The sequence below is a fragment of the Tursiops truncatus genome, chromosome 18, assembly GCF_011762595.2.
Source record: "Tursiops truncatus isolate mTurTru1 chromosome 18, mTurTru1.mat.Y, whole genome shotgun sequence".
NCBI classification, from domain to species: Eukaryota; Metazoa; Chordata; class Mammalia; order Artiodactyla; family Delphinidae; genus Tursiops; species Tursiops truncatus.
Window position 1 is genome coordinate 68,591,565 of NC_047051.1, and position 26,778 is coordinate 68,618,342.

The 26,778-nt window shown below is 39.2% G+C and overlaps 1 protein-coding gene across 1 annotated transcript in view; it reads right to left on the bottom strand.

Annotated features, from left to right (window-relative positions):
* Positions 1 to 26,778, bottom strand: part of NALCN (sodium leak channel, non-selective) — a 279,376-nt gene that overhangs the window by 234,391 nt on the left and 18,207 nt on the right. The window contains exon 6 of the mRNA XM_033843681.2: positions 19,938 to 20,092. Coding sequence (XP_033699572.1) covers positions 19,938 to 20,092 — 155 coding nt within the window. The remainder of the gene's footprint in view (positions 1 to 19,937; positions 20,093 to 26,778) is intronic.

The window sequence follows — 26,778 nt, forward strand, 5'->3', positions numbered from 1 at the left end:
CATGATGCTACCTTTGTATCCATTAACTGGTTCTAGTTTCATGGAGTATGTCTGTGGATGTATATGAGTGCACGCTTGCGTGTGGAATATAGGGAATCCACACAAATGGATTTATAAGTATATACTTGGAATCTCTCTAGTCTGCAAAGCAATTGACAATTCACAAATATAGTGATACAAAGTAAAATGGGGCAAATGATAAAAATGTATGAATTGCAGAGTATAAGTTATTTGACAATGTACAACACACACTTTACAGTACGTAATATACTTACAAATGCTAGGCTAGATAGTACATGACTTCATGAGTATCAGTATGAAATTCCTCACTTTGAAGTATGGTTTTATACCATCCCAAAAGAACAGTAATTTAAAAAATATTTTCAGTCCATTAATTCAGTATCTTTAAATAGACTGTCAAAGAAATCATCTGTTTAATGTTTGATGTGCCTTTTATTTGAAGTCTAATATGTCTTGGCAGAAGGAAGGAATTGATGATATATTTTGTTTCATCCCTAATTTCTATCATTTATGATTTATGTAGGAACCATTTGTTTAAACTGCTATGTGCTTATTGAAAATAATTTAGTTAAGCATCTCTAAGTGTACATATTTTAAGAGAAGTCTGTTTTGTAAATAAATCTTTAAAAATTCTAAAAATGTACTCCTACAAAATAACAATCATGATTCGCCATCTTTATTATAACAGTTTCTGATAACTCAATAATATTGTGATTTCATTTCACATGTTTACTTAACATAAAACAGCCTAAGACTAATTGTATCAGTATACCAAACATCAGTCAACTAATAATTAATTTGGGATTGTAGGCAGTACATCGAGAATCATAAATAATGAACTTGCCAAATTCCTTAGCAGATGACAAGGCTTAAACAACTCATAATTACAGCCCTCAACCATTTGTTTTAACTAGAATAAATGTCTTTGCATTGTCAAGATTTGCCAAACAAATTACAAATTGACATCACCACCCAATCTGTCCTCAACACTTCTCAATGTGAACAATGCAATGCAACTTTACTAATTCAGCAAAAGTACAATATGTTCTTGGATGTTGTTTCTATAGGTCCCCATTATTATTCCATCTTTTAAAAAATTTATTTTTAAGATTGTGTTTCCTTAATGCATGATGATTTTTTAAAGTCAATAATTAAAAAATAAATAACACCCATAACTAACCTTACGTGGTAATCCTTTCACGATATATACGTGTAACAAATCATCGTGTTGTAAACCTTAGACTTATACAATGTTCTATGTCAATTATCTCTCAATAAAGCTGGGGAAAACACTAAAAAATTAAAAAACAGCGCCTAAAAATATTGGCCTAATTCAAAGGGTAGAACATGAAGTCTCACATGTAAATCTTACCCTCTGTCCACAGCCTCAACAGACTTGGTTCAATTATTAGTTAGAATTCACAATCTATAAAAACAGAGCATTTATAATGGAATTTAGCTGTGAAGGAAAAATAGGTCTCATGACTTTCCATGAGTTCAGGAAGCATAAAAAAGGGTAATAGTCACATGTACTAACGTGCAAATAATATGTCTGTGTATTCTCATAAATCCTTTACCTAGGATGCTGACTTTGTGGAGGTCTATCTATATATTGTCTGAAGACTTGTGTTTGGTAAAATACAGTATTTTCCCAAATCCCTAACTTTATGCTCTGCCATTTTGCTGTAGGTGGTAAGGGAATTGCTGAGACAGGCTCCCCTGTCATATAGAGGCACGTGTCTGCACTGAATAAACAGTGCAAGGCTGAGTTCATCAAAACGCCCATCACCCAGCAAACCGAAGGAAGTGAAACTCAACCTGTTCATAATTTCATATGATATTAACATTCAGGAAATATACATTATCAATATACCTGTATTTAATCACGCAACCAGAGGGTAAAAATTTTATCAGGGATAATATGGCTTACGTACATCATAATTCTGTAACTTTTGGTCACCATCAATTTAAATAATTTTAGTACTCATGACATATTTCAACCAGCTCGCAGAGGAGTAGACAATACATACAAAACTCACATGCCCTGTGATGAAATATTCAACTCTGATGAAAGTAAATAAAAATAATATGAAGGAGTAACATTTTAGTGGGCTTCGCTTTTGTAAAAAGAGAAAAAGAACCATTGAAACTTACCAACACCAGACTTTAAAATATTTTACCAGGTTATGTGGTAAATACATTTTGTTCTCTAGCAGCATTTTTTTTTTTTTGGACAATGACCATTGGGCTTGCTATCCTTTTCCTCAAAGGATTAAACTTCTGCACAAGCTGGCCCCTGGCAATATCACCACCCCACCTTTCTGCCCACAGCTTCATGGAGGCTGAAGTCTGTATAGTACTGATCAATTTGGAATACGACTGAAAGGCATGAATCTTCCACACGAAACAGTACAGACGACAGACAAGAAATGAGCAAGTAGGTTGATTTTAGGAAATCTCTCAAAGATATGTATAAACAGAGATGACCACAGGCGCTTACACTTGCCAAGAAGCTACACTTGACCTACAGGATAACTGTTACACTGAAGGGCTGCCCTGGATGTTAGAGTAGCTGACATGGGTGAAAGTATCTCTCACAGTGCTTGGCACAATGAAAGCACTGCATCTCTTCCCTCACTAACAAGCTTAATGGTCACCGTACAACACAATTCATAAGTCCTCTTGAATCATGCCACTCGCCCTGTTTTGAGCTGTTCTGCCAGCTGCTGCCCTTGATTCCAGGCTGTCTGCCTTCAAGACTTTCCTCCCAGCTTCCATTTCCAGTGGCCCAGGGCCCTCTCCATCCCTCTGTAAAGGTCTCAGTCAAATATGCTTTTCCCTACCAGCTGCCCCTTTCCTTTGTGCATCTTCCAGGCCACTGCCACCTGCTTTCTTGTGGCTGACTTTCTTTTTAGCTTTTGCAGACTAGTCTCAGACAGCTGCAAGCTCATGAACCCCTCAGCCTCCAGGAGACTCCCCTTAGGTTCAAATGGGGTGTGGTCAGGACACAAGAGCCTAAGAAGATGTTAAGATGTGTCATCCATTGTTTTGACTCAATTTCTGTTCACTCTGGCCTCATTTTACAGAGCTTATAAAATTCAGTTCACCTCCACCAACAAAAATGAGCACAAGGCCCTCCTTTTAAACTGATTAAGAGAAGAAAACAGTTTTGTTTTAGAAACTTGCTTGAAATTTGAGCAACTGATCAAATTCTGCTGATGCCTAAATGGTCTTTTCTTATTAATTGTATTTTGGCCTACATGTTTCCTTTTTAAAAAAACTCAATGGAAAATCCTGTTTGGCAATTGATTTCTTGAAATCTAGCACTATGCTTAGGCTAAGCAAAAAAATTTAAGTACAGAACTGGGAGTTCCAGAGCCTAAAACAAGTCAGCCCTTAATAAGGAAATCAACATATAAGCAAGTGTGAATTTTTTTAAAAAAAAGAAAATATAATGTCATCATCTCTGGTTCTGCGTTAGCATACTCCTTGTGCCTGCCAGTGTTAAAAACAGCACCTAATGTATAGTAGGTTCTCAATAAATACCTGCTGAATGAATGAATGAGTGAATGAATGAACATCAGAGGACTATCTACAGTCCTTGCTTGAGCATTGCTCAGAGATGGAGACTGCATATCTCAGGTCTTCCAGAACATTCCTGATTTCAAAAGTCCCAATAAAAACACAACAGAGTGGTGAGCAAATTACATCTCCCAAACTACCTCAGTCTTCAGAAATGCTGCTTATACAATCCGTTTAATTTTTGGACGATACAGCATATAGTAGAGAGGAGTGCTTTAGAGTATGATTTAGTTGGGTTGACTTGAGTCTGAATCCCCGACTTGCCAAATGCTACATGAGCTTAGGCATGTTGCTTATATCATGATCCCCAGTTTCCTCTTTGGTAAATTGAGAGTTTTTCAATTATATGCGGCTGCATAACAAACCACCACAAAACACAGTGGATTCAAACAACCACCACTGATTGGTTCATGATTCTCTGGAAGCAACTGGTCTAGGGTCCAATAGGTGATTCTTTGTTGGTCTCACCTGGGTCACTCATACGGCTGTCGTCCAGAAGGTCATCTGGGATCACAGAGTCTGAGAAGGCTTCACTCACATATTGGGGCAAGGGCTTGCTGTCAAGTGGGGGGCCTCAGCTCCTGTCCACACAGCCTCTCATCCTTCTCTAGGCTACTTGCCCTGAGCATCTCAGAGCAGCACTCCAATGGGCAAGACAGGAAGCTGCTGGGCATCTGGAGACCTTGCCTCCAAAGCTTATACAATGTCACTGCATCACATTTTCTTGGGCAAAGAAATCACAGGCACCAGATTCAAGGGGAGGAGAAAGACTCCACCTCTTGATGGGAGGGGCAGCAAAGTCCCAGGGCAAATGGGGCGTGTGTCCGGGGATAGGTGGATGTCACTCTGCCCTTGCAGGTAATTTACTAGAAGAAGTAATCGGTGAGTTATCTGAATATTTAAAAAGGCAATACTTTAAAGGGGCTATAAATGCTATTTTATTTTGTTTTTATTAGTCTTTTGTAAGCATAATGATCTTTTCCCCTTCTTTCACTCATTTTCAGTAATGTTTTCTGGCTAAAACAAGGCATTGGAGAATAACTGTTAGTATTTTGATTCTGATTTTCTAAGCAGTGTCTTTAACCACTGAGGCTCTTACCCCCATTTAATTAAGGAATACCCATTTAATCAAAACAATCAAGGTTCATTAGGTTCTATGTCTAGCCTATCACTCATTCTTCAAAAATGTCTTACTTAACGTCAATGACAGATTCAAGGAACATAGTCTGTGTACTTGAGAGACCACAGAAAGGAGATGACTTTCAGGGGTGTATACAACCAGGGTAACTTTTCTTTGAAAATTTCATGTTTAGAGTTTAAGGGGCTTTGAATCAGGGAAGGAGAGTCTAGATTTTATCACAAATCTACATAAAAATAAGAGATGTGTTGCACCTCTGAGCTTCCCAAGTCTAAGGGATGTAAGAAGAGGTGAATATAAGGATTGCCAAGGATTCTAGGCATCTGTGGGAAGATATAATTAAAAAAAAGAAGCACAGGCTGAGTAGTTTTTCCTACCGTTAGTCTAGTCTAGGGGTTGGCAAACTTTTTCCGTAAAGGATCAGATGGTAAACATTTTGTCTGTATGGACCACAGCATTTCTGCTGGAACTCTAGAAATTCTGCTGTATTGTCAGAAAGCAGCCATGGACCATAGGGAAACAAACGGACATGGAATTGCAATAAAACTTTATTTACAAAAACAGGCAGTAAGCAGGATTTGGCTCACAGGCCGGTGGTTTGCAGATCCTAGTCAGTTGTAAACATACAACTTCAGCACTGCTCTAACTCTTTAGAAGACCTGTGAGGACAAAGTATCTCAGCTTAGAGATGGCTTTACTGGCAGCATCTTTAAGCAGTGCAGGAAATAGGAAAACATTTTTCAAAATTTTATTTCCAATGAAGGTGTACACGGAGGAGACAAAACACCAGTAAACAGAACATATACCAGCACAGTAAAATGTGAGTATATGTTAAATTGTGTTGTATGATCATGAATGCTTTGCCAGGACTAAAAGGAGGTAAGCTGATGCCATGGAAATAATATAGATAATAAGACAGATACGCATGAGTTTTGGTCCTATTCCTCTCACTTTCTAACTGTGTGACTTTAGAATAGTTTGCTCTATAATTCATTCATTCATTTAGCTGATAACTATATATTTAATAAAAGTGATCATTATAATCATAGCTAAATTTTACTGAGCACTCATTAGGCATGAGGATGAGAATAATCTAATCTTCCTGCTACCCTCTGAGATATGTATGATATTTATCCCGATTTTAAAGCACAGAGAGGTAAGTAACTGTCCTATGTCACCCACGAATGAGATGCAGACTCCAACCTGAAACTGAGTCTTTCCCTTCCTCAGGTTAGAAACACATCTTCAAGGGCCAGAGAGCTTTCTCCCCCGGGTTGGGGGGGAGTCACCTCCCTCTTCCCAGCACAGTTTTGATAAGCAGGGCTCCTGTATTAGAACTTGCAGCCCCAGGAGAGGTGGGAGTCGCCTTTCCTCTGGCCCTACTGGCCTCGAGGGAAGAGCTGTGTTAGGGCTTTCCTAAATGACATCATTCCTTTTTGCTCCAACTGATTAGATGGTGGAATTAATTTAATTTCATAGAGAGTCCAGGGAATTATGCTCCACTGACTGCCGTCACCAGCAGGGAACGTTTCCATGACGGTCAACACAAGGCTTCTCTGCTGGTCTGCTCACTTTTGTTTCACAGGAGTATGTGGCTTAACGTGGAAGCCGCTTAATTTCAGTGAACAATGTACTTAAAGGCTAGAGTCATATTTGCATTAAATTTACATTTTCAATCAAAAGGTTTCCACAGAATGTTGATTGAAAAAGGCAATGTGTCTAATACAAAATTTTCCTAAACGTGATCAACCTGTCCTCAAAGATAATAATGAGCTCACAGAGAGTTAGAAAGGAAGAACAGGAAGCTTTGCTTCTCCTGGAGGACTGAATGAGCTAATTGGGAAGACGGGTAAAACACACACACCCACACACACACACACACACACATACACGCACTCACCCTAGTGGGAAAGAAATCGAAGTAAGCACTGACTTTATGCACAAACCTTGGTGTCATGGTTCAGACAGAGGGAGATAAATGCTGCTAGTGCAATGGGGAAGCTACTGGAAAGGAGGCCTGGAAGGTGAGTCCTAGACTGACAGGGCCAGTAGGAGGGAGGCATTCCAGGGAGAATGGAATGAAGAATTCAAAGAAAAGAGAATGAACTGCTGGTGTTCAGAAGAGGACAGAATACAACACGGCCTATGTTATTTTTTTTTACTTCCGTATCTATGCATATTGGAAAGGAATACCTTATACTTTGTGAAACTCACTCTCACACAATAAGGGCTGGACTGTGAATTTATTTTGAGAAATAAACCATGAGTTATCTATTATGTTAAAACTGTGCATACCCTTTGACCCAGAAATTGCTCTAGGAATCTGTTTCTAGGAATACTCACACAGGGCTGGTGGCACAGTGGTTAAGAATCTGCCTGCCAATGCAGGGGACACAGGTTCGAGCCCTGATCCGGGAAGATCCCACATGCCGTGGAGCAACTAAGTGTATGCATCACAACTACTGAGCCCACGTGCCACAGCTACTGAAGTGTGTGTGGCTAGAGCCCGTGCTCCATAACAAGAGAAGCCACCACAATGAGAAGCCCGCACACCGCAACTAAGAGTAGCCCCCGCTCGCTGCAACTAGAGAAAGCCCGCGAGCAGTAATAAAGACCCAGTGCAGTCAAAAATAAAAATTAATTAATTTAAAAAAAAACATTCACTTTATAAAAAAAAGAATACTCACACACATGCACAGGACATGTGTGTGTGTGTGTGTGTGTGTGTATTCAACACAGAATTACTTGTAGTAACATACTGAAAATCACTTAGGTGTCTATTGGTAGGGAAATGGTTACAGGTGTTTTATTAAATATCATGAAACATGAAGATGAAAGAAGGAAGGAAGAAAGGAAAGAGAGAAAGGGAGGGGATTATATATGGCAGAATTTATTACTTTCATTAAATCTCATGTTATTTGAGATTCTTTAATTTCTCAAATTATTTTTTAATTTCTTATTTTTAAATTTCTCTTGTGTTTATTTTTTTCACATCTTTATTGGAATATAATTGCTTTACAATGTTGTGTTAGTTTCTGCTGTATAACAAAGTGAATCAGCTATATGTATACATATATCCCCATATCCCCTCCCTCTTGTGTCTCCCTCCCACCCTCCCTATCCCACCCCTCTAGGTGGTCACAAATTGAAGCATTATTTTTATAATCTACAAATACTTAACATATAACTATAAGCATGCTAATTTCTTGGAAACCACTAGATATTTCCAATGAGTACTGTCTTCTATGTATCATGTGAAAAAAATCATCACTTCATGCCCTCAGAAATCCACTTTCAAAATTCCTTCTTTCACTGTCCAATGAAAAGTCACTCTAGCAGCTGCCTTTTCTAATCCATTCAGCAAGAACTTCTGAACACCTATCTGCTACATACTAGACAGTGTATATCTTTTTTTAAAATCATGTCTGCAATTTCTATCTTTACACCCCCTTTTTTCCTAATATTCTGAATATTTATCTGCATATCTAATCTTAGTTTAAATTAGTCTGTGACACTGTCAGAATCTAATGAAACCCTAAGACTTAGTTCCTTTAGAAAACCTCGAGCACACACTTTTGCATGTAACCTGAGGACGTTTATGATGACTGAACCCAGGGATAAAACATTGGTATTTGACCAAACACTCTCATAACTATTTCTCTTATTGAAGCTTCTGGATTTTATCCTCTATTTAACAAAAATACATTGTTTTCCCTGTCTCATGATAAAGGAATTCCTTCAGAGATCAAGTAGAGAATTATCACAGATTAAAGTAAGCACTTTTGGTTGAATTCTAGTACCCTAGTTTTATCTTCTACATGTGTTTTCATAAAAATCAGTAAATAATTCCAGTAGCAATGCAAAACATAAAGATTAATGCAGAGAAAATGACCCTTTGGTGCTTTTCCATGAAGTATTATAAATCTCAATTACATAATTTATAGATGAGTCTTTACTGTGTCTTTTTTGCAACTGCAATAAAAATGTACATTCTGTAATAAATCATAGTTATAGACACAGAATAATTTTCTATTTTCTATTCATTTGTAATGTTTTCATCTGATATCACATACAGCCACATGAAATATGGTTTAACATCATTTAAATCTGAGGAATCAATTTTTAGCAGCAGCATCAAGGCAGTTCAATTTACATTCTATTATGATCTGAATAAAAGTAATTTCCTTTCACCACATTTTATGTCATTTAATATCAGATGTAATAAGAGACAAATTATGAAAATAATAGCATGCCAGTAGACAAAAACATAGGAAGGAATTTTAAAGTAAAGCAAATCCTAAAACTGAAGCATTAGACTGTGTAGGTGGATTCACTGTCAATCCTCCTGCAGGAAAATACAGGGGTAATTCCAAGCACCGAACACCACCAGGGATGAAAATAACCACTGATGTTATTTCTCATCAATATTTAATAAACCTGATTTATGACTCACACAAGGAGCTGAGTTTATATCTTGTAGCCAATACTACCCAAAGTTAAATGAGGAAAATACCACAAAAGTAAGTAACAGCTAAAATATATTACCCCTTGGAGAAAAATGCTAGTCCCAAATTTCAGTTTCCATAGTAGCCTTCTTCAGAAGGGACTTGGGCGTATCTGTATAAGAATCTAGCAGGCTGCAGTCTACTCTAATTTTTTCATTTTCTTGAAAGGCCCAATTAATTTATTGTTGCCAGAAAAAAAATTACAAAAATTATAAGTCATCCCTTAAGTTTGTATTTGCATTCAAGACTCACATTTGGACTTCTGTGACGTTGATGATCTGTGGTTTTTCTACCTCGTATTTTTAGGAGGGCTTTTAAAATTTTGTTTGTTTTTTTTTTTTTTGCGGTACGCGGGCCTCTCACTGTTGTGGCCTCTCCCGTTGCGGAGCACAGGCTCTGGACGTGCAGGCCCAGCGGCCATGGCTCACGGGCCCAGCCACTCCGCGGCATGTGGGATCTTCCCGGACCGGGGCACGAACCCGTGTCCCCTGCATCGGCAGGCGGACTCTCAACCACCGTGCCACCAGGGAAGCCCTAGGAGGGCTTTTTTATTTTAAGAAGAGCTTTATGGTTTTTATTATTTTTTTATAAGGAGGACAAATAAGTTAAATATTCTTTACTAATATGTCTAATAAAGAAATTAACTAATATGCATTTTCAAAATCAATTTAAATAAAACTGTTGGTTAATTTGCAGTATTTAGAAGGCAAACTTAACAGCTGCTAAATAGTGAGTCATGGGTATGAAATATACAGGGTGGGGAACATAGTCAATAACTATGTAATATCTTTGTCTGGTGACAGATGGTAATTCGATTTATCGTGGTGATTATTTTGAAACATATAGAAATATTGCATCACTATGTTGTATAACAGGAACTAACATAGTGTTGTAGGGCAATTATACTTCAAGAACCAACCAACCAACAAACAAACAAACTCATAGCAGAAGAGACCAGATTTGTGGTTACCAAAGGCAGGGGTAGAGGGAGAGAGAATTGGATGAAGGTGGTCAAAAGGTATAAATTTCTACTTATAAGGTAAATAAGTACTACGGGTAAATATAATGAACACTACTGTATGTTATATATGAAAGTTGTTAAGAGGGTAAATCCTAAGAGCTCTCATCACAAGAAAAAAAAGCAAACTTAAATACTCATATCTCAGAAAGAGAAAGTTAAGTTCAAATACACAGGAGAAGTTGACGCATGTAGGTGTAGATTACAAATAGTAAATAGATGTATCACAGTAGAATTTTGAATTTAGTTCAAATAAGTATGAACCTGACTGCAATGTACCAGATAACATATTTTGTTACTTTCAAAGTTTTCTCCCACATCTCTAGTCAATGTGCCTACAATCTCACTTTGTATCAAAAGCATATTTACTCATTTTTGCTGCTATTGCCTCTAATCCTTGACCAAATGTCCATACTCGGTAAGTATCTCGTAAAATTGCATTGCTGCCCAGGTATATTCTTTTTGTTTGTTTTTTGTTTTGTTTTTAAATTTTTTATCTTATATTGGAGTATAGTTGATTAACAATGTTGTGTTAGTTTCAGGTATACAGCAAAGTGATTCAGTTATACATACACGTGTATAGATATCTGTTCTTTTTCAAATTCTTTCCCCATTTAGGTTATTACAGAGAATTGAGCCGAGTTCCCTGTGCTATACAGTAGGTCCTTGTGGGTTATCTATTTTAAATATAACAGTGTGTACATGTCAATCCCAAACTCCCAATCCATCTCTCCCCCCATTCTTATCGATTGTTTATTATGTATCTGGCATCAGGCAAAAGGTTTTCCATCCCTTGTGTTTTTTAATTCTCAAAATAAATCCGTAAGGTATCATTATTCCCAACTGGTAAGTGACAAGAAAGAGATGAGAAAGAATTGATTTGCCCACAGTCACACACACAGGCCACAGTTGGGAGCCAAGGCCTACTGCATTCTTCCCATCTGGTAACCGTAAGTTCATTCTCTAAATCTGTGAGTCTGTTTCTGTTTTGTAAATAAGTTCCTTTTGTTTTTTGTAGATTCCACATATGATATTTGTCTTTCTCTTCTGCCTTACTTCACTTAGTATGATAATCTCCGGGTATATTCTTTTTATGTTGAAATTCGTCCACATAATGAACACAGATCACACACCAACTCCCTTGCAAGGGGCTAGATTCAAAGGCAGAGACCAGCCCTGAGTGGCCCTCGGTTTGCAGTGGACATGACCCTTCTTCACACTCACCCCTGTGTCCTCAAGACTTCAGGATGAGAAGGCAGGATGTCTGGTGGATTATTACATTGGAGAACATGTCTCCTCTCCCACCATCATGAGACTCTACAATGGACCAGCCATCCTGACAAGCCACAGGGAATGGCGGTCACTCTTGGCTGACCTCACAGATAAGGCAGAGTTTGCAGACAGAAAACACAGGCTTTGACCTTGGCACATGGGGCAGTAGGCCTTGGCTCCCAACTGTGGCCTGTGTGTGACTGTGGGCAAATCAATTCTTTCTCATCTCTTTCTTGTCACTTACCAGTTGGGAATAATGATACCTTACGGATTTAATTTGAGAATTAAAAAACACAAGGGATGGAAAACCTTTTGCCTGATGCCAGATACATAATAAACAATCGATAAATGATAGCAGTAGTTGTCATAAGTAATGACAGTAATTATAATAATAAAGACTGTCTGCTGGACAATGAGTCACCGTAAGAACATGGTGTTTGTTATTTCCTGGCTTTATCTTTGATTACGGTGTAGATAGAATAAGGAAAATAGTCCACTATATACGGTCCATGTAGCATTAAAAGCATGTATAATTTTTTTTTTTTTTTTTTTTTGGTACGCAGGCCTCTCACTGCCGTGGTCTCTCCCGTTGCGGAGCACAGGCTCCAGACACGCAGGCTCAGCGGCCATGGCTCACGGGCCCAGCCGCTCCGTGGCATGTGGGATCTTCCCGGACTGGGGCACGAACCCGTGTCCCCTGCATCGGCAGGCGGACTCTCAACTACTGCGCCACCAGGGAAGCCCACACGTATAATTTAAATGGTTTTTTGATTAGCTATCTTCCAAATGCCCTGTTTATAGGTTGATCTTACTTATGGGCTTCCTTTTTCTGATATAAATTGTTTCAATCAGGTTTAGTTCATTCTGACATTTTAAAAATTGAGCTTTTCTTTTTTGTTCTTATGATTCTGAAGGCAAACAACCAAAAAATGCCTGATAGCTATTTATTTCCTGAGCGACCTCCCAGGGTGAATTTTATCATTAAATGACATTCATTGGATTGTTCTATCGAAAGGAAACATGTTTGGTTTTTTACCTGACTGTACAATGAATGGAGAGTTAAAAACCACCACCTGAATAGCTTTGTATTCATCTTCTGTACCCAATTTCTTACCCTCTTTTGAAATATCGTGACAAGAAAATTGCCAGTTTCTTGGGCTGTGATTTCCTTCCCACACGTGATGGATCTTGTTGCTTTTTGTTCTAACTGGCACATCACATCTGTTTGCATAGCTGTCCTCTCCACCAGCATTTTACCAAAGGTGAGTGACGCTAACCTCCTACTACAAAATTAAGAATACAGCTAAGCTTTGCAAGGTATTTTTTGAGTTTCCTTCTGAATTAAACACTGATCTGAAATGTAAAAAGGTCTGAGGGAGACAGTAAGTTATGGGGTGAGTCTGCGAATCATGAGGAGGGAGTTTAGCCCTGACTGGTGTGGAGTTTTCTGGAATTCTGACCAGTCTGGCTCTGATGCTCAGTTTCTCCACCTGGAAAACTGTGTCAGTGAGCCACGGGACTGCCTCATCTTTTCCAGCTCAAAGCTCCTCTAATTCCACGTTTAGTGCCATCACAGAAAACTGCAGTGTCTCGGGTTGTGCGTCCTGCATGTTGATGAGCGTGTGGTAAGACACAGGAAGAGACAGGCTGCAAGGGGGGTAAATACTCAGAAAGCGGAAGTAGACACATTTTCTAAATAGACTAAGTGGATACGATTTGTTTGGTTTTACCTCTACAGCATGGGTTTTTTGGGTGTCCTCTGTCCCCAGACCTTTACACTGCATGCTTACTACCTACATCCACACACACTCGCTTCAATCACAGAATCTGAGTGTCTGCTAAACAGATTCTGTGATCTTCAAATATGTCCTTTCAATAACGTCTATTCCTCAGTAGGCCTAGACCGTGGGGGTGCGGGGTGTCTCAGGTGCACAGGCGAACGTCTTAGAGCGGATGTGTGCGTTGAGGTCCTGAAGAATGAGCCACAGGAAAGGTTCCCCTGAAACGATGATGCAGAGGTCTGTAAATGAGAAGCAGCCAGCATCTCAGTCACCCTTTGACCCAGGGATTTAGGGGAGGACAGAAGACTGAGCTTCCACTGAGTGCTGGAAGCAGTCCAGGAAGCGGCGCAGCCGTGGCTTCTTCTCAGTGCCCTGCCAGATGCCCTGCTTAGGGCTGTGGAAGGAGCATCTGTTGAAAGGCTGCTAAAGACACATGTGGCTGGAATCTGGGGCCCACAAGTTCAAATGCGTAGGGATAAATAAAATTACATATCCGGAGCCTTAATGAAACTGTAAAAATTCCATGGTACAGGCTAAATAGGGATAAGAGACAGGTAAAACACCAGAGTGAGGATAATTTTCAGAGTGGCAAGAGAGGAATAATTGATTAACAAAGACTAAACACCACCAGAATGTAAAGTGGTACAGCCACTATGGAAAACACTTATGGTTCCTCAAAAAACTAAAAATAGAGTTGCCATATGATCCAGCAATCCCACTCCAGGGCATATATCTGGACAAAACTCTAATTCAAAAAGATACATGTGCCCCGATGCTCATAGGAGCACTATTCACAATATCCAGGACATGGAAGCAACCTAAGTGTCCATCAACAGAGGAATGGATACAGAGATGTGGTATATATATACAATGGAATATTACTCAGCCATAAAAAAGAATGAAATAATGCCGTTTGCAGCAACATGGATGGACCTAGAGACTATCATATTAAGTGAAATAAGTCAGAAAGACAAATACCATATGATATCATTTATATGTGGAATCTAAAATATGACACAAATGAACTTATCCACAATGCAGAAACAGATTCACAGACAGAGAAAACAGACTTGTGGCTGCCAAGTGGGAGGGATGGATTGGGAGTTTGGGATTAGCAGATACAAACTATTATATATAGAATGGATAAACAACAAGGGCCTACTGTAGAGCACAGGGAACTATATCCAATATCCTGTGATAAACCATAATGGAAAAAACCTGAAAAAGAAGGTATATATATGTATAACTGAATCACTTTGCTATACAGCAGAAATTACCACAACATTGTAAATCAACTACACTTCAATAAAATAAATTTTTAAAAAAGACTAAACAACCCCAAATATTGGCCCTCTATACACTGATTAGAATGAAGTAAAATTTGAGATATTAGTTAATGGCAGAATAATGCAAAGTTAAGAACACCTTGTTCCCATCCCCTCCACTCTTCTCCTTTGCTGTAAGATCCTGAACAACCTGAGGGACAAACTGGCTCAAAGAAAAGGGAATAATATCAGACATCGAGGTGCTAATCTGAAAGCATCTATATCCTGCCCTTCTTTGTTAAAGTGGTCACTTACTCTCAAATAACAGTGATGTATTCCTATTTTGCCACCGTATCTCTAATTTCTAGCTCATCGTGTGTCTGTGCTGTGCCAGACACTATTCTATGTGTAGTTTCTCAGTTGCTTCTGACAACCCTGTAAGGTAGGTCTATCACTCACCCATTTCACAGATGAGGAAATCGAGGCAAGAGAGGTTCCTTACTTTCCCAAGGTCACCACGCTAGTATACGGTACAGCCATGATCCAAACCCCAAGGCCATTATTTTAAGTTTGAATTTTTTCTAAAGTCGTTTTTGACTTTGTAATGCATTTTCATGGCAGGTATCCTTATGCCTCCATTGCTGGATTCATATATTGTATAAAATGATACTTGTTTTTTACTGCTAAGTATAAACATCCACATCCTCACCCTACCTCCCCTGTTGATCTTGTCCTCTGTTCCACACAATCACAGTTTGTAATATTTACACTATAGTCTGTAAATCCTACAGTTGTATTAGCTTTGCTCTTACAGTGAATACATACTAGAGACCAGGCCCATGACCAGTTATTCTTGATTGGCTGAATGGCTTCAAGAAGACTTCATGTAAAATGAAGTCTCGGAATTCTTGCCTCTTCAAAAATAATCAAAAAGGGTTTGACACATTCTTTCCCTAAGGACCCTGTAAGCATTGTGACGTTATATCTGAGAGCTGAATATTGACATGAAGTTTCAGGCCCCTCTGATGGTCTGCCTTAGAACTGACTTGATCTTTTCTTTTTTTTCAAGATACCCAATGGATGTTTTCTTTAGCTTTGAATTCTGGCATCTTTACTAAGACAGGCCTAAGGGTTGACTGTTCTCTGTCAATTTACTGAGTCAATTTGTACCCTTTTAATGTGTATATTTAAGTCTTCTTTTTCTGCAATTCTTTTGAGTTATATATATCTTGAGTATTTTTTTTCAATTTTAAATATACTGAAAGGCACATTTTTATAGAAATGGTCCTGATTCTTTTTTATTATCCTTCACCTTTGACACTGATTTTGACAGCACCAGATATTTGTCCTGTTTCACGTAGGGAAGGGTGAAGTTATGCTGTGGGGTAGAAGTGAAGATTTTCACAAGTTGGGTGTGTATCGGTGTTGCTTCAGTGGTTCATACTCGGCATGCACGCTAGAATCACCCAGAGAACTTTTTAGAGCCATCTGTGCCTTCAATCACTGTAAGGTTTCGATTTAATTGGCCTGAGAATGATGCTTGAGAATCGGTGAGGTCATCGTAAGGTAGAGCCAGATTTGCAAAGCTGGAGTCTTTCCCTCATCCTAGTCTATGCTGATCAGCCGTCTTGGGGTGCCCACAGCTCTCTCTCTCCCAGCTGCCTGCAGAATAAGGGCCTCTCCTCTGTGATGCCACATGGAATTCCAGAAAACTCCTACCGTCAGCTACACAGTGATGCCCTGACTCGAAGAGAGGACTATTCTGCTTCTGTGGGAACACTGGTCATTTTATTTCATTTTATTTTTATTTTCTATAATTTAATTTTTATTGTTGAATTTTTAAACTGAATGAACGATGAACACTGGTTGTTGTAGAACGCCAGTCTTCTTTCCGCTCTGAGGTCCTCAGTAGCCAGAGTCTTTTCGGGAAGTTTTCTGTTAGACACCTGGCCCTCTGATATTGGGGTTTACAGTTATAAGCTTTTCAGAGTCCTTAAATATGGACACTGCATTTCTGTTTCTCAGTATCCTTGACGTTTGGATGATTTTAGAGACGAAAAGGTCTCTTTACTCCGCAATCTTACAATAGGGGCTCTCTGTAATTTTTTCTACCTAATGACTCTGGCTCTTAATATAGTTTTAAAAATTGAGTTTTTCAACATCATCAATATTAAATTTTAATGAGACATGAAGCTACTTATAAATAAAATTTTATAAATGCTTGAAATTCAATGTATTGCATGATAATTTAGACTAGTAAGAAAAGGAAACATGCTCCTTTTAAATTAACCATGATTACTTATATAGAGAGTACACTGGCCAAATTTAAATACACAGTTAGGTACCTAATTATCTTCTAAGTTTAGCTGCATGCAGAAAGAGATGATCACATGTACCTAATAAAATTAATTTCCTCATTTTGGTGAAACATTACCTTTTGTTTCCATAAGAACTTTCAAAATAATCTAAAACACTAGTTTGTGTATCTACATAGATACATAATATCAGGAAATAGTTACCAATTTCAATCTAAACTATAGGGACCATGTTAACATTTTTTGATTATACTTCAAAGGCAACATTTTCATTATCTAACCATTAGTGCTACAATGATGCTGAATTCAATCATCGTTTGAGAAAAAGAAGCAAATAGACCAAATTAAGCTTGTATAGAAAGGGAAGTCATGAGGAAGAATGAACACTGCCAACAAAAGCAGACAAAATCAGGGAAAAGAACAATGAGAAAACAGCTTAATTTTCTATTATGGCTCTACATCCTAATGCAAATATGACGTGTCACCTATGAATTCAAAAGGGTACATACTTTGGTCCATTAGTAAATATTTATAAAGGGTTTCCTACCAAGCAGGCATTGCTCCAGGCCCTGGAGACATGAAGATAAAAAGATGTGCTTCCTGTTTTCCAGGAGCTTAAATCCTTGGGAGATCAATGTGCAAATAAACAGTAGAGCTACAGTAAGATTACTGCCTTTGTGGGAGCTTACCACCCTCCAGGGCAATTCCCTCCTACAGCTGGGCTTCTTAAGCCCACAGGCTTTAGAAGGAGACTTCCTTGCTCAAAGAGATATTGTCCCCTACATTAGGTGAAGCTACTGTAAGTCACAGTGAAAAAAAGATAAATCCACTTTAATATAATGCAGCAGTTGGAGTTTAGGCACAACTGCTGCATTTAAAATGGTCAGGGGGCGATTTGATTTAGCAACATGATTTTAAAGGCTTGGAGATTTCCAGTGCAAGGACAGCCTAACTCTTGAATGCTGGCCACTCTCCATCCAAGACATGGGCACACTCAGCCCCTAAAAGAAAGAGCAACAGGCTCTAACCAGCCATGCATGCCAGTCCTGCCCCAGCTGGGAGCTTGCTCCGAGCAGGTTACTAAATCTATAACGTATCTCATCTCCCACACCACACCTGTGATTTCCTGCTCATGCCTGAAAGTCACTGGCATAATCTTTGCACTTTTGAGACAGGGGGAAGGATGTAAGATTGATCCAAAGCCAGGGAAGTATAAGAGAGACAGCAAATTAAAATGCTTTACCTCCGTTGGCTTCTAAATTTTTATGAACCAGAAAACTGTATCATTGGCCAAAAGAAGAATGCCCATCTAACTATCAATACAATGCTGGAGATTTACTATGAGGGCATACTAAATATATAAGAATAAAATTTAGGGATTTATTTGCAAAATGCACTCTTTAAAAATACCAACTATTTATGCTTCTTTCAGCCCAATTTCAGTATTGTATTCAGTCCAAAGGCTGTAGCCTTGTGGTTTAGTTCATATATCTAGAACATATTCCTCACTCAGTGCAAGATCTTCACATGTTCTTTCTGAAATTCAAACACTTATCCCAGAGTTCATTATGCCATCCTGCATAACACTATCCAGGAGCTGCTAGGACCGAAGGCCAGGGTGGGAATAGGATTTATCAGCCACTCTGTCTGATGTGTGAAGGTGGATGGGCTGGGTTTGAAACAGTTTCCCTCCTGGGTAGACAGGGGTGATGCACTCTTTCCTGGCTATGAGATCCCCATTGTACAGCTGGCCCATTAAAAAGTGAAACCACACCAAAAGACAGATTAAAAATAAGTAGATTTGGCTTCCAAAAGAGCACAACCACCATCCCATTACACACTGAAAGACTTTCCTCTTATGACCTGGGTAAAAGTGTCTAGAACTCTCTTAAATGTACCTGGCCCTTAAAACTTTAAGAAATAATTAAATTTTTTCAAATGACTCCAACAACTCTGCTATGAATGTTTATGTCCACTCCCTCAGCCCCTGCCATTCATATATTGAAGCTCTAACCCCCCAATGTGATGGCATTAGGAGGTGGGGCCTTTAAAAGTTGATTTGGTTTAGACCAGGTTGTGAGTCGTGGGGTTCTCATGATGGGATTAGTGTCCTTATAAGAAGAGACCAGAGAGCTTTCTCTCCCTCTCTCCCCACTCTCTCTCTCTCTCTTCCCCCCAACCCATCCCATAAGCACACAGAGAGAAGACAGCCATCTGCATGCCAGGGAGAGGGGTAACCAGACCTAAGGTGCATCCTGGTCTCAGACTTCCAGCCTTCAGACTGGTAAGAAGTAAATTTCTGTTGTTTATGCCACCCAGTCTACGATATTTTGTTATGGCTGCCTGAGCTGACTGAGACAAATTCTCAGAGCATAAAATAATTGTTTAGAATCCCATGTCTTTTTGCTTCAATCGTGAAAGATGTGCAACTTGCATGGAACTGTAACAAATGCAATGATACCAACTAAACGGCAGATGCCAAGTTCTTTCTTTACTGTGCGTGACGGCACGTTTCAGGACTTAATAGGACAAGCCACGAATCAATGTACACGTTTGGCACATCATATTCACATACAAGCATTTCCCATACCGCTGTTATATAGTTGATGCACATTCATTAAGTATCTCATTAGCTGTATCCTGTTCCAGAATTACTTTTCGGCTCTCACGCACTCCTCAATGTCTAGTATTTCAGTTACTTAAGACTTACCTTGCCTACTAGTTAAATGTGGAAGGAAACCAAGTCTTGTTGGCTCAAAGGGTTCTTTGAGTCCACAACCCTGAACCTTACTCAACAAATAGTTTTAAATGCTATAATTAAGAATTGAGAGACTTTTAAGTCTATACAGACACTGCTGAATATACATAGACACAGACTGTATGTTATAGACTGTAAGGGAGAATATATTAAAACTTACAGTTGTGTTTCTTAAAAACTACAGCCAGTCTGAACATAAAATATCAATTATACAACTATTTTCTCCATTTCATAAACATTGTAAAATAGAAACTGAAAAGGTGTTTTATCAGTAAGACAGACCTATCTCATTAAAGCCACTGTAGCCCAGCTCTTGCCTGCTAAGTCCCAGATCTTCAAGGTCCATGCATTTAAATCCTGGGGGGCACTGGTAGCCTTCTTCCAGCTCTGGTGAGCAGTGTGTATCTGGGATAGCTAAACTATTCCAGGTTACATTTCTGCAAACAACACAGAAAAGGATCAGACAATTTCAACAAGTGTAAGTGTTGATTAAAATGCATAATGTAATCATTCTTCATTAGTAACTGCTGTATATGGACACAGATTTAAGATTCCTGATTCACGAATGGTATTCACAACATTAATGCCATGAACATTCTCAAACGATACCTGATTCATCCACACAGAAGCTCTTTATAAGAACATTATCGCCATGACGGTTTTTGTCATTGAAGACCAAGACTCAGAAAAAGCGAAGGAAGGAATTTTTCTGTAGACTTGCAAGGAATGTTAACTTGTCTGGGGACTCCTTGTTACCCACAAATCCTTCTCCTACTATGGGCACAAATGTTACTTCACTTCTAAGCAACAGTAAATGATGACAATCACTCTCCACATGGTACAAAAGTACTGTAAGTCTCATAAGTGATACTTGGCCTTCTTCTGGGTTGTCAGATGTTCAGTTTAGAAAAAACACCAGATACATAAAGTGAGACTGAAGGAATTAAAGATATCACATTGGAAAGAGAGAGATTATGGGCTGATTTAGTGATAGCTCCAGGACTATTACAGGGTTTTATTTATTTATTTTTTAGGTAGTTGGTGATATAATTACTTTTCATCTTTCTGGAGAACACACTGGACATTAAGTTGATGTAGAAGGATTTAGACGTGTAATGGATTTCTTGGTAGTGAGTACAGGTAACCACTGGAAAGGTGATTGTGGAATCTCATTCTGGGACCTTAAAATGGGCCCCAAATAGCTGCTATCTGAGATGACTGACATGGCTTGTGTAGGGGCCAAAGTTTAAGCTAGCTGATTCCACAAACCTTACAAACCCATGACTTTATTATAGTCATCTCCCACTGCATCAATGTTTCCAGGCATTTCCTAAATGGGGACCAACCTTAGGACTGTCTCAGTCTCCTCTGCTTATGGCCAAATTGAGGCAGATGTGTTGGGTCACATTGCTTTTTTTAATATCCTCTTACATTCAGTTGGCCACTTCCCCTTATATAACATGTTTTCTCTAGAGTATGATGCCTAACTCTCCAGGATCCCTTAGCTGCTGGAGGCCACCATGCCCATGTGCACACACACACAATCTCCTGCAAAGACATACACAATTTTACACAGTCTTACGCACACACATGCACACAATCCCTGGTAATACACTGCCCAGTTCCATCTCAGTCAAAACAAACTTCTATGTTTACTCGTTCAGGGTTCTGCTCTTTGTTAGCAGCAAGTGAGCTAATTTGTCAATACATCTCAGGGAATGTTTAAATAATTGTCATATTTTAAGCTGGTCCTTTGGACCCCACATGCAAAAGGAAAGGCTCTGCTTGTGGAAATCACCACTTGGTTGTGTCAGAAAGATATGATTTTAGGCACACACATCACTTATTTCCCCTCCTTTTACATTCTTATATGCAGGCCAAATGATGCATCTTCGCTTAAGTCTAGCCTGACTCTATGTTCTTGAGTTTGTACCCACATATCAGAACAAAGTGGTAAGGGGACTGGGCTTCAGAGTTTCAGAGGAAGGCTTTCTGGGTTGGTTCCAAGCTCTGCCACTGACTGGCTGTGTGACTTGAATAATTTTAAATGTTTCTAAACTCGGTTTCCTCATCTGTGAAACAGGGAGAGAAGCTTGTGTGAGCTTTAAGTAAAATAAACCAAGTAATGCATTCATCACAGCACCTAGCGTGTTTCAAGCACTCAATAAATGCTTACTATAAATGATTATTAGTCATTACAATAATAAAATGTAACATAAATCCTGGCATGTGAAAACACAACAATAAAGGATTCTCAAAACAATAGAAGGAATTTTGGTACGTGATCCTGAAAGCATTTTGTTCACAGAACTGTGCAGCTGAAAGAAACCTTATAGATGACCTAGTTCTTAATTCGTAAGTGAGGAAGGTAAGGTGAAGTGCTGGAAGGGGAAAGTGTACTGGCCCATCAAAATCAGTAATTTTTTTTCACTTCCAATACTTTAAAAAGACAACAGCAGCAAATATCTGACAAAAACACTCTGTCTACACAAAACGGTTTCAAAAAACATCATCTTTCAGTTATTTGGATAACTGGACTCTGGCGCCAGTCTGTTGGGTGTGAATTCCGGCTCAGCCCTTACTACATGTGTGACTTTGCCAATCTGTGCCTCAGTTTCCTCATCTCTATGATGGTGGGAAAATACTTCCTTCAAGGAGCTGTGGGGAAAATGTTACATCTGTAAAATACTTAAAACAGGCACTTGGTAGACAATAAGTGCTAGGTGTGACCTATTGTAATTTATAGTTTGAAGTTTGTACATTCCCTGGATTGAACCCCTAGCCCTGGCAAGGACAGCCTCAGTTTCCACATTTCAAAAATGGGGATGGCAATTATACCTACCTTGTGTGTGGGGGTCTTAATGATTAAATGTGGTAATGTACCACTCTCAGAATAGCACTGGAAATAAGTTAATCACTCAATAATTGTTAACTATTTTGATCATTGTCATTAACTTATAAATATTAGGGTATTTTTTCCTCTTCGATTCCACTTGTTTTTTCTTTCATATTAGTACTGATTCCCATTTGAAGCACAACCCTCACCAGCACAGATAGTATTTTGAAATCTTTTGGCTTCGGAGGCAGATTTGAAACATTTTATTTTTGCCAACATCAAGCTCTTAGAGGATGCCTATTAGAGACATATTTATTAGATGATTAATTGCTCTGGAACTTACGTATCTAAAACCACATGATAAATATCCTTTCTAAAAACTGAGATGAACATCATGAGTTTCAGAATATCTACTGGTTATTTATCTTAGTTTCATCTTCTCAGTTAACAAGAATTTTATAGATTTTATTTTTATTTGTTACTGTTAATTACTTCCTTGTTCATTTTCCCTCAGATAGTCAGGATAGAACAAGAGGCTCTCTGGAATTAGTGGGGGTGAAATTCTTTTTTCTTTTTTTTTTTTTTGAATTTTTGAATTTTATTTTTTTGTACAGCAGGTTCTTATTAGTTATCTATTTTATACATATTAGTGTATATATATCAATCCCAATCTCCCAATTCATCCCACCACCACCTCCCTCCACCCCCGCCACTTTCAGGGGGGTGAAATTCTCACTCCAACCAGCCATATCCTAAATAAAGACAATGATTCTCCCAGTCATAATAAATATCCATTCATGCTTAAGTGGGAATCAATACTTTCTTACTCACAGCCCCCTAAAGACGTCCACGTTCTCACCTCCAGAACCTGTGAATATATTATCTTACCTGGCAAAAAGGAATTAAGGTACAGATGTGAACAAGGCTAAAACTCTTGAGTTGGGGAGATCATCCTGGATTACCTAAGTGGGCCCCACCTAATCGCACAAGTTCTTCAATGTGGAAAGCCTTTTCCGGTTGTGGTTAGAGAACTGTGCCTGTGTGGAAAGGAAGGCTCAGAGAGACGCAACGCGGCTGGCTTTGAAGATGCTAGTTCTGTCCATATGTCTCAGGTCATTCTCCTTTTCCATCTCCTCCTCCTGTAATTCACCTTCAGTACTGAGTTGCTCTGAGCTTGGTCCTTGGCTTTCATGATGCTCTCTCCCTATGCAATTAAGTCCACTTTCATAGTTTCAATTCTCTACCATCTTAGATGCCATTTTAGAGTCCCAGAGCTACATGTCCAACTGCCTGTTAGATCTCTCCACTTTGCTACACCACAAGCACCTCCAACTCTATGGACCCCATACTAAACTCAGACCCTTTGCCAACGTTCCCTCTCATCACAAGCAGCACCAGAGCACCACCATCCAAAGTGTTGAGCGATCCGGATATCTTGGAATCACCTTGATACCTTATTCTCCTGTCACCCTTATAACTAATCATCATGTTCCCTAAATATCCTCCAAAATATCTTTTGGGTTCATTCAACTCTCCATGTCCACCTCTACCTACACCAGAATCCGGCCTCCTAACTGGTCATTCTGCAGCCTCTTTCAGCCCTTCTTATCCATTTGCCACAGAGCACGTAGAGAGGCTTTTCATAATCACTGTCCTACATTGTGTCGGTCAGTGACAAATCTTTAATATGATCTACAAGACCGTGAAGGACCTGGCTCCTGCCCCTCCAAGTGTCCTAGCATCCAACCACGTTTGTCTTCCCCCAGCTCTCCATGAGCTCCATCTACTGCAGAACCTTCTCCCCTGCTTGGAAATCTCTCCTCCCATCTTTGCTTCGTTAGTCCCATTTTTTAAGCCTTCAGGGCCCAGCCTGAATGTCACCTTCTCAGGGGAGCCACCCTAAGTCACTCAGACTGGGTTAGGTTTCCCTATTAGAAATTCTCAAAGCACCCATGCTTTTCACTTCTGGCACTTGGGACCCGTGTCACTCATGTTTGTGTGGTCAACTCTTCATTGGATTCTTCCCAACTCGACTGTTGCCCAGTGTAACTTTCAATTTCATACAGCTCCGGACACAGTCTAAATTTATAGGCTGAATTTATTTGTGACCTTGGATAGACTGTGTTGTCCAGATCTTTGGTCCACATCAGTCTAGATGTTGCCATGAAAGTGTTTTTCAGATGTGATTAACATTTAAATCTGCAGACTTTAAGTAAAGCAGAAGACCCTCTATAATGTGGGTGGGCCTCATCCTATTAGTGGAAGGCCTTAAGAGAGAAGTCTCCAAAGAGGAAAGAATTTTATCTCCAGACTGCCTTTGGACTCAGGACTTCAATATCGACTCCAGCTGGAATTTCCAGCTCGCTGGCCTGCTCTGAAGATTTTGGTCTTGCTGGTCCCCACAATCACATGAGCCAACTGCTTAAATAAATCTCTTTTTCTCTCTATACGTATACACCCTACTGACTCTATTTCTCTCTGCTTAAGAGAGCTAACCCTAGAAATGAATTCCCGAAACGGACTGCTTGTTCTGCTATAGTCATGGCATGCTGGTGCGGCTTCTATCCCGGGGAAAAGCAGGCTGGTCTGGCTGAACTTGAGACATCACAATGATACTACATATGATGTCTACGAAGGCAGCTACAGTCAACACTCTTTGCCAGGGGCTGGATCGGCAGGCTCTTCATTTCACATTCACACAGTATGTTCCGAAGTGGCAGTGCATCATCTGAGAACTCAGCCCTCAAACAGGCAGCCTTAACCACTTACTCATACAGCCCATTTAGAACTTGTCTCCTAAGCATGCGCTTCTTGGAACCAAAGAAGAATTAAAGGTTTTACTCAAATACTCTGGAGGGACACATGCTGAAGATCACCTCACATACTGACAGAATTACAGTAAATATTTAAAAGTACAGAAATCAGTGTCAAGGAGATCTGGTTTTAAACCTTGCTTCTGGTACTTCCAAGCTGTTTCATCTTAGACATCTTCTTTAAGGAAACTGAGCTTCAATTTCCTTCTCTGTAATAAGGAGTGTAAAAGTAGAACACAACTTACCAGATTGTTACGAGTATTAAATGAGAAAATAACAGATATCAGTTGTTCAATGAAGGTTATTTCCACTAACAATAAATCGGAGTCATATATTAATAATTATATTAACTAGTTACTATAATTAACATATTAATTACAATATAATAATTATAAATTAGCATTGCATATGATTATAATATATAATAAATATATTATTAATCATATTAATAATAAAATCTATATTATTACATTATCCTCTTCTGGGGAAGTAAACATAAGATCAAAAGAAGTGCTATAGTATAATTAACCAAAATAAATTACTCGATTTCTTTTCGACCCTTTTCAAACTGTAGGATTTTCTTTTTTTATCCTGAAGACTCTCACGAATGCTTTTGCTCTTTTGGTGAAAATCACACAGGTATTAATTTTTCATATGGGAGTTTAGTTGATTCTCAAATATTTTCTTTTTTTTTTTGGCCATGCCACACAGCTTGTGGGATCTCAGTTCCCTGACCAGGGATTGAACCTGGGCCATGGCAGTGAAAGCCCAGAATCCTAACCAGTAGGCCACCAAGGAACTCCCTCAGATATTTTCTTACATTTAATTTTAAACCATTATCATCATATGAAAGGTTAATCTAACTGGTGGCTCAAGTGGTCTGCATCTTTGAGATGCATGTGCACAACAAATTTATAAGAGATATATGGAGTAATACAAATATATTGCATATCATTATTTTATAGATTCAGATGAGACTGAACCCCCTGGAATATAATATCAACATAGAGATAGAAACCAGGTGTAATATGGTTTTAATTTTCTCTACGACATACATTATGAAGAGTTTATGGGGCTTCCCTGGTGGCGCAGTGGTTGAGAGTCTGCCTGCCGATGGAGAGGACACGGGTTCGTGGCCCGGTCCGGGAGGATCCCACATGCCGCGGAGCCGCTGGGCCCGTGAGCCATGGCCGCTGAGCCTGCCCGTCCGGAGCCTGTGCTCCGCAACGGGGGAGGCCGCAACAGTGAGAGGCCCGTGTACCGCAAAAAAAAAAAAAAAAAGAGTTTATGGTTACGGATGTGGGTCTGTATGTGAAATAGGTTTATGAATGTGGGATTATAACATTGCAGAGGTTGGTTAAATGGCGGCACAAGCATGGGCTGGGAGTTCAAATCCCAGCTCCCTCGTTTACCATGTGGACACATTATTTAACCTCTTTGAGGCTGTGTCTTCATCTGCAAAATGGGGGAAATA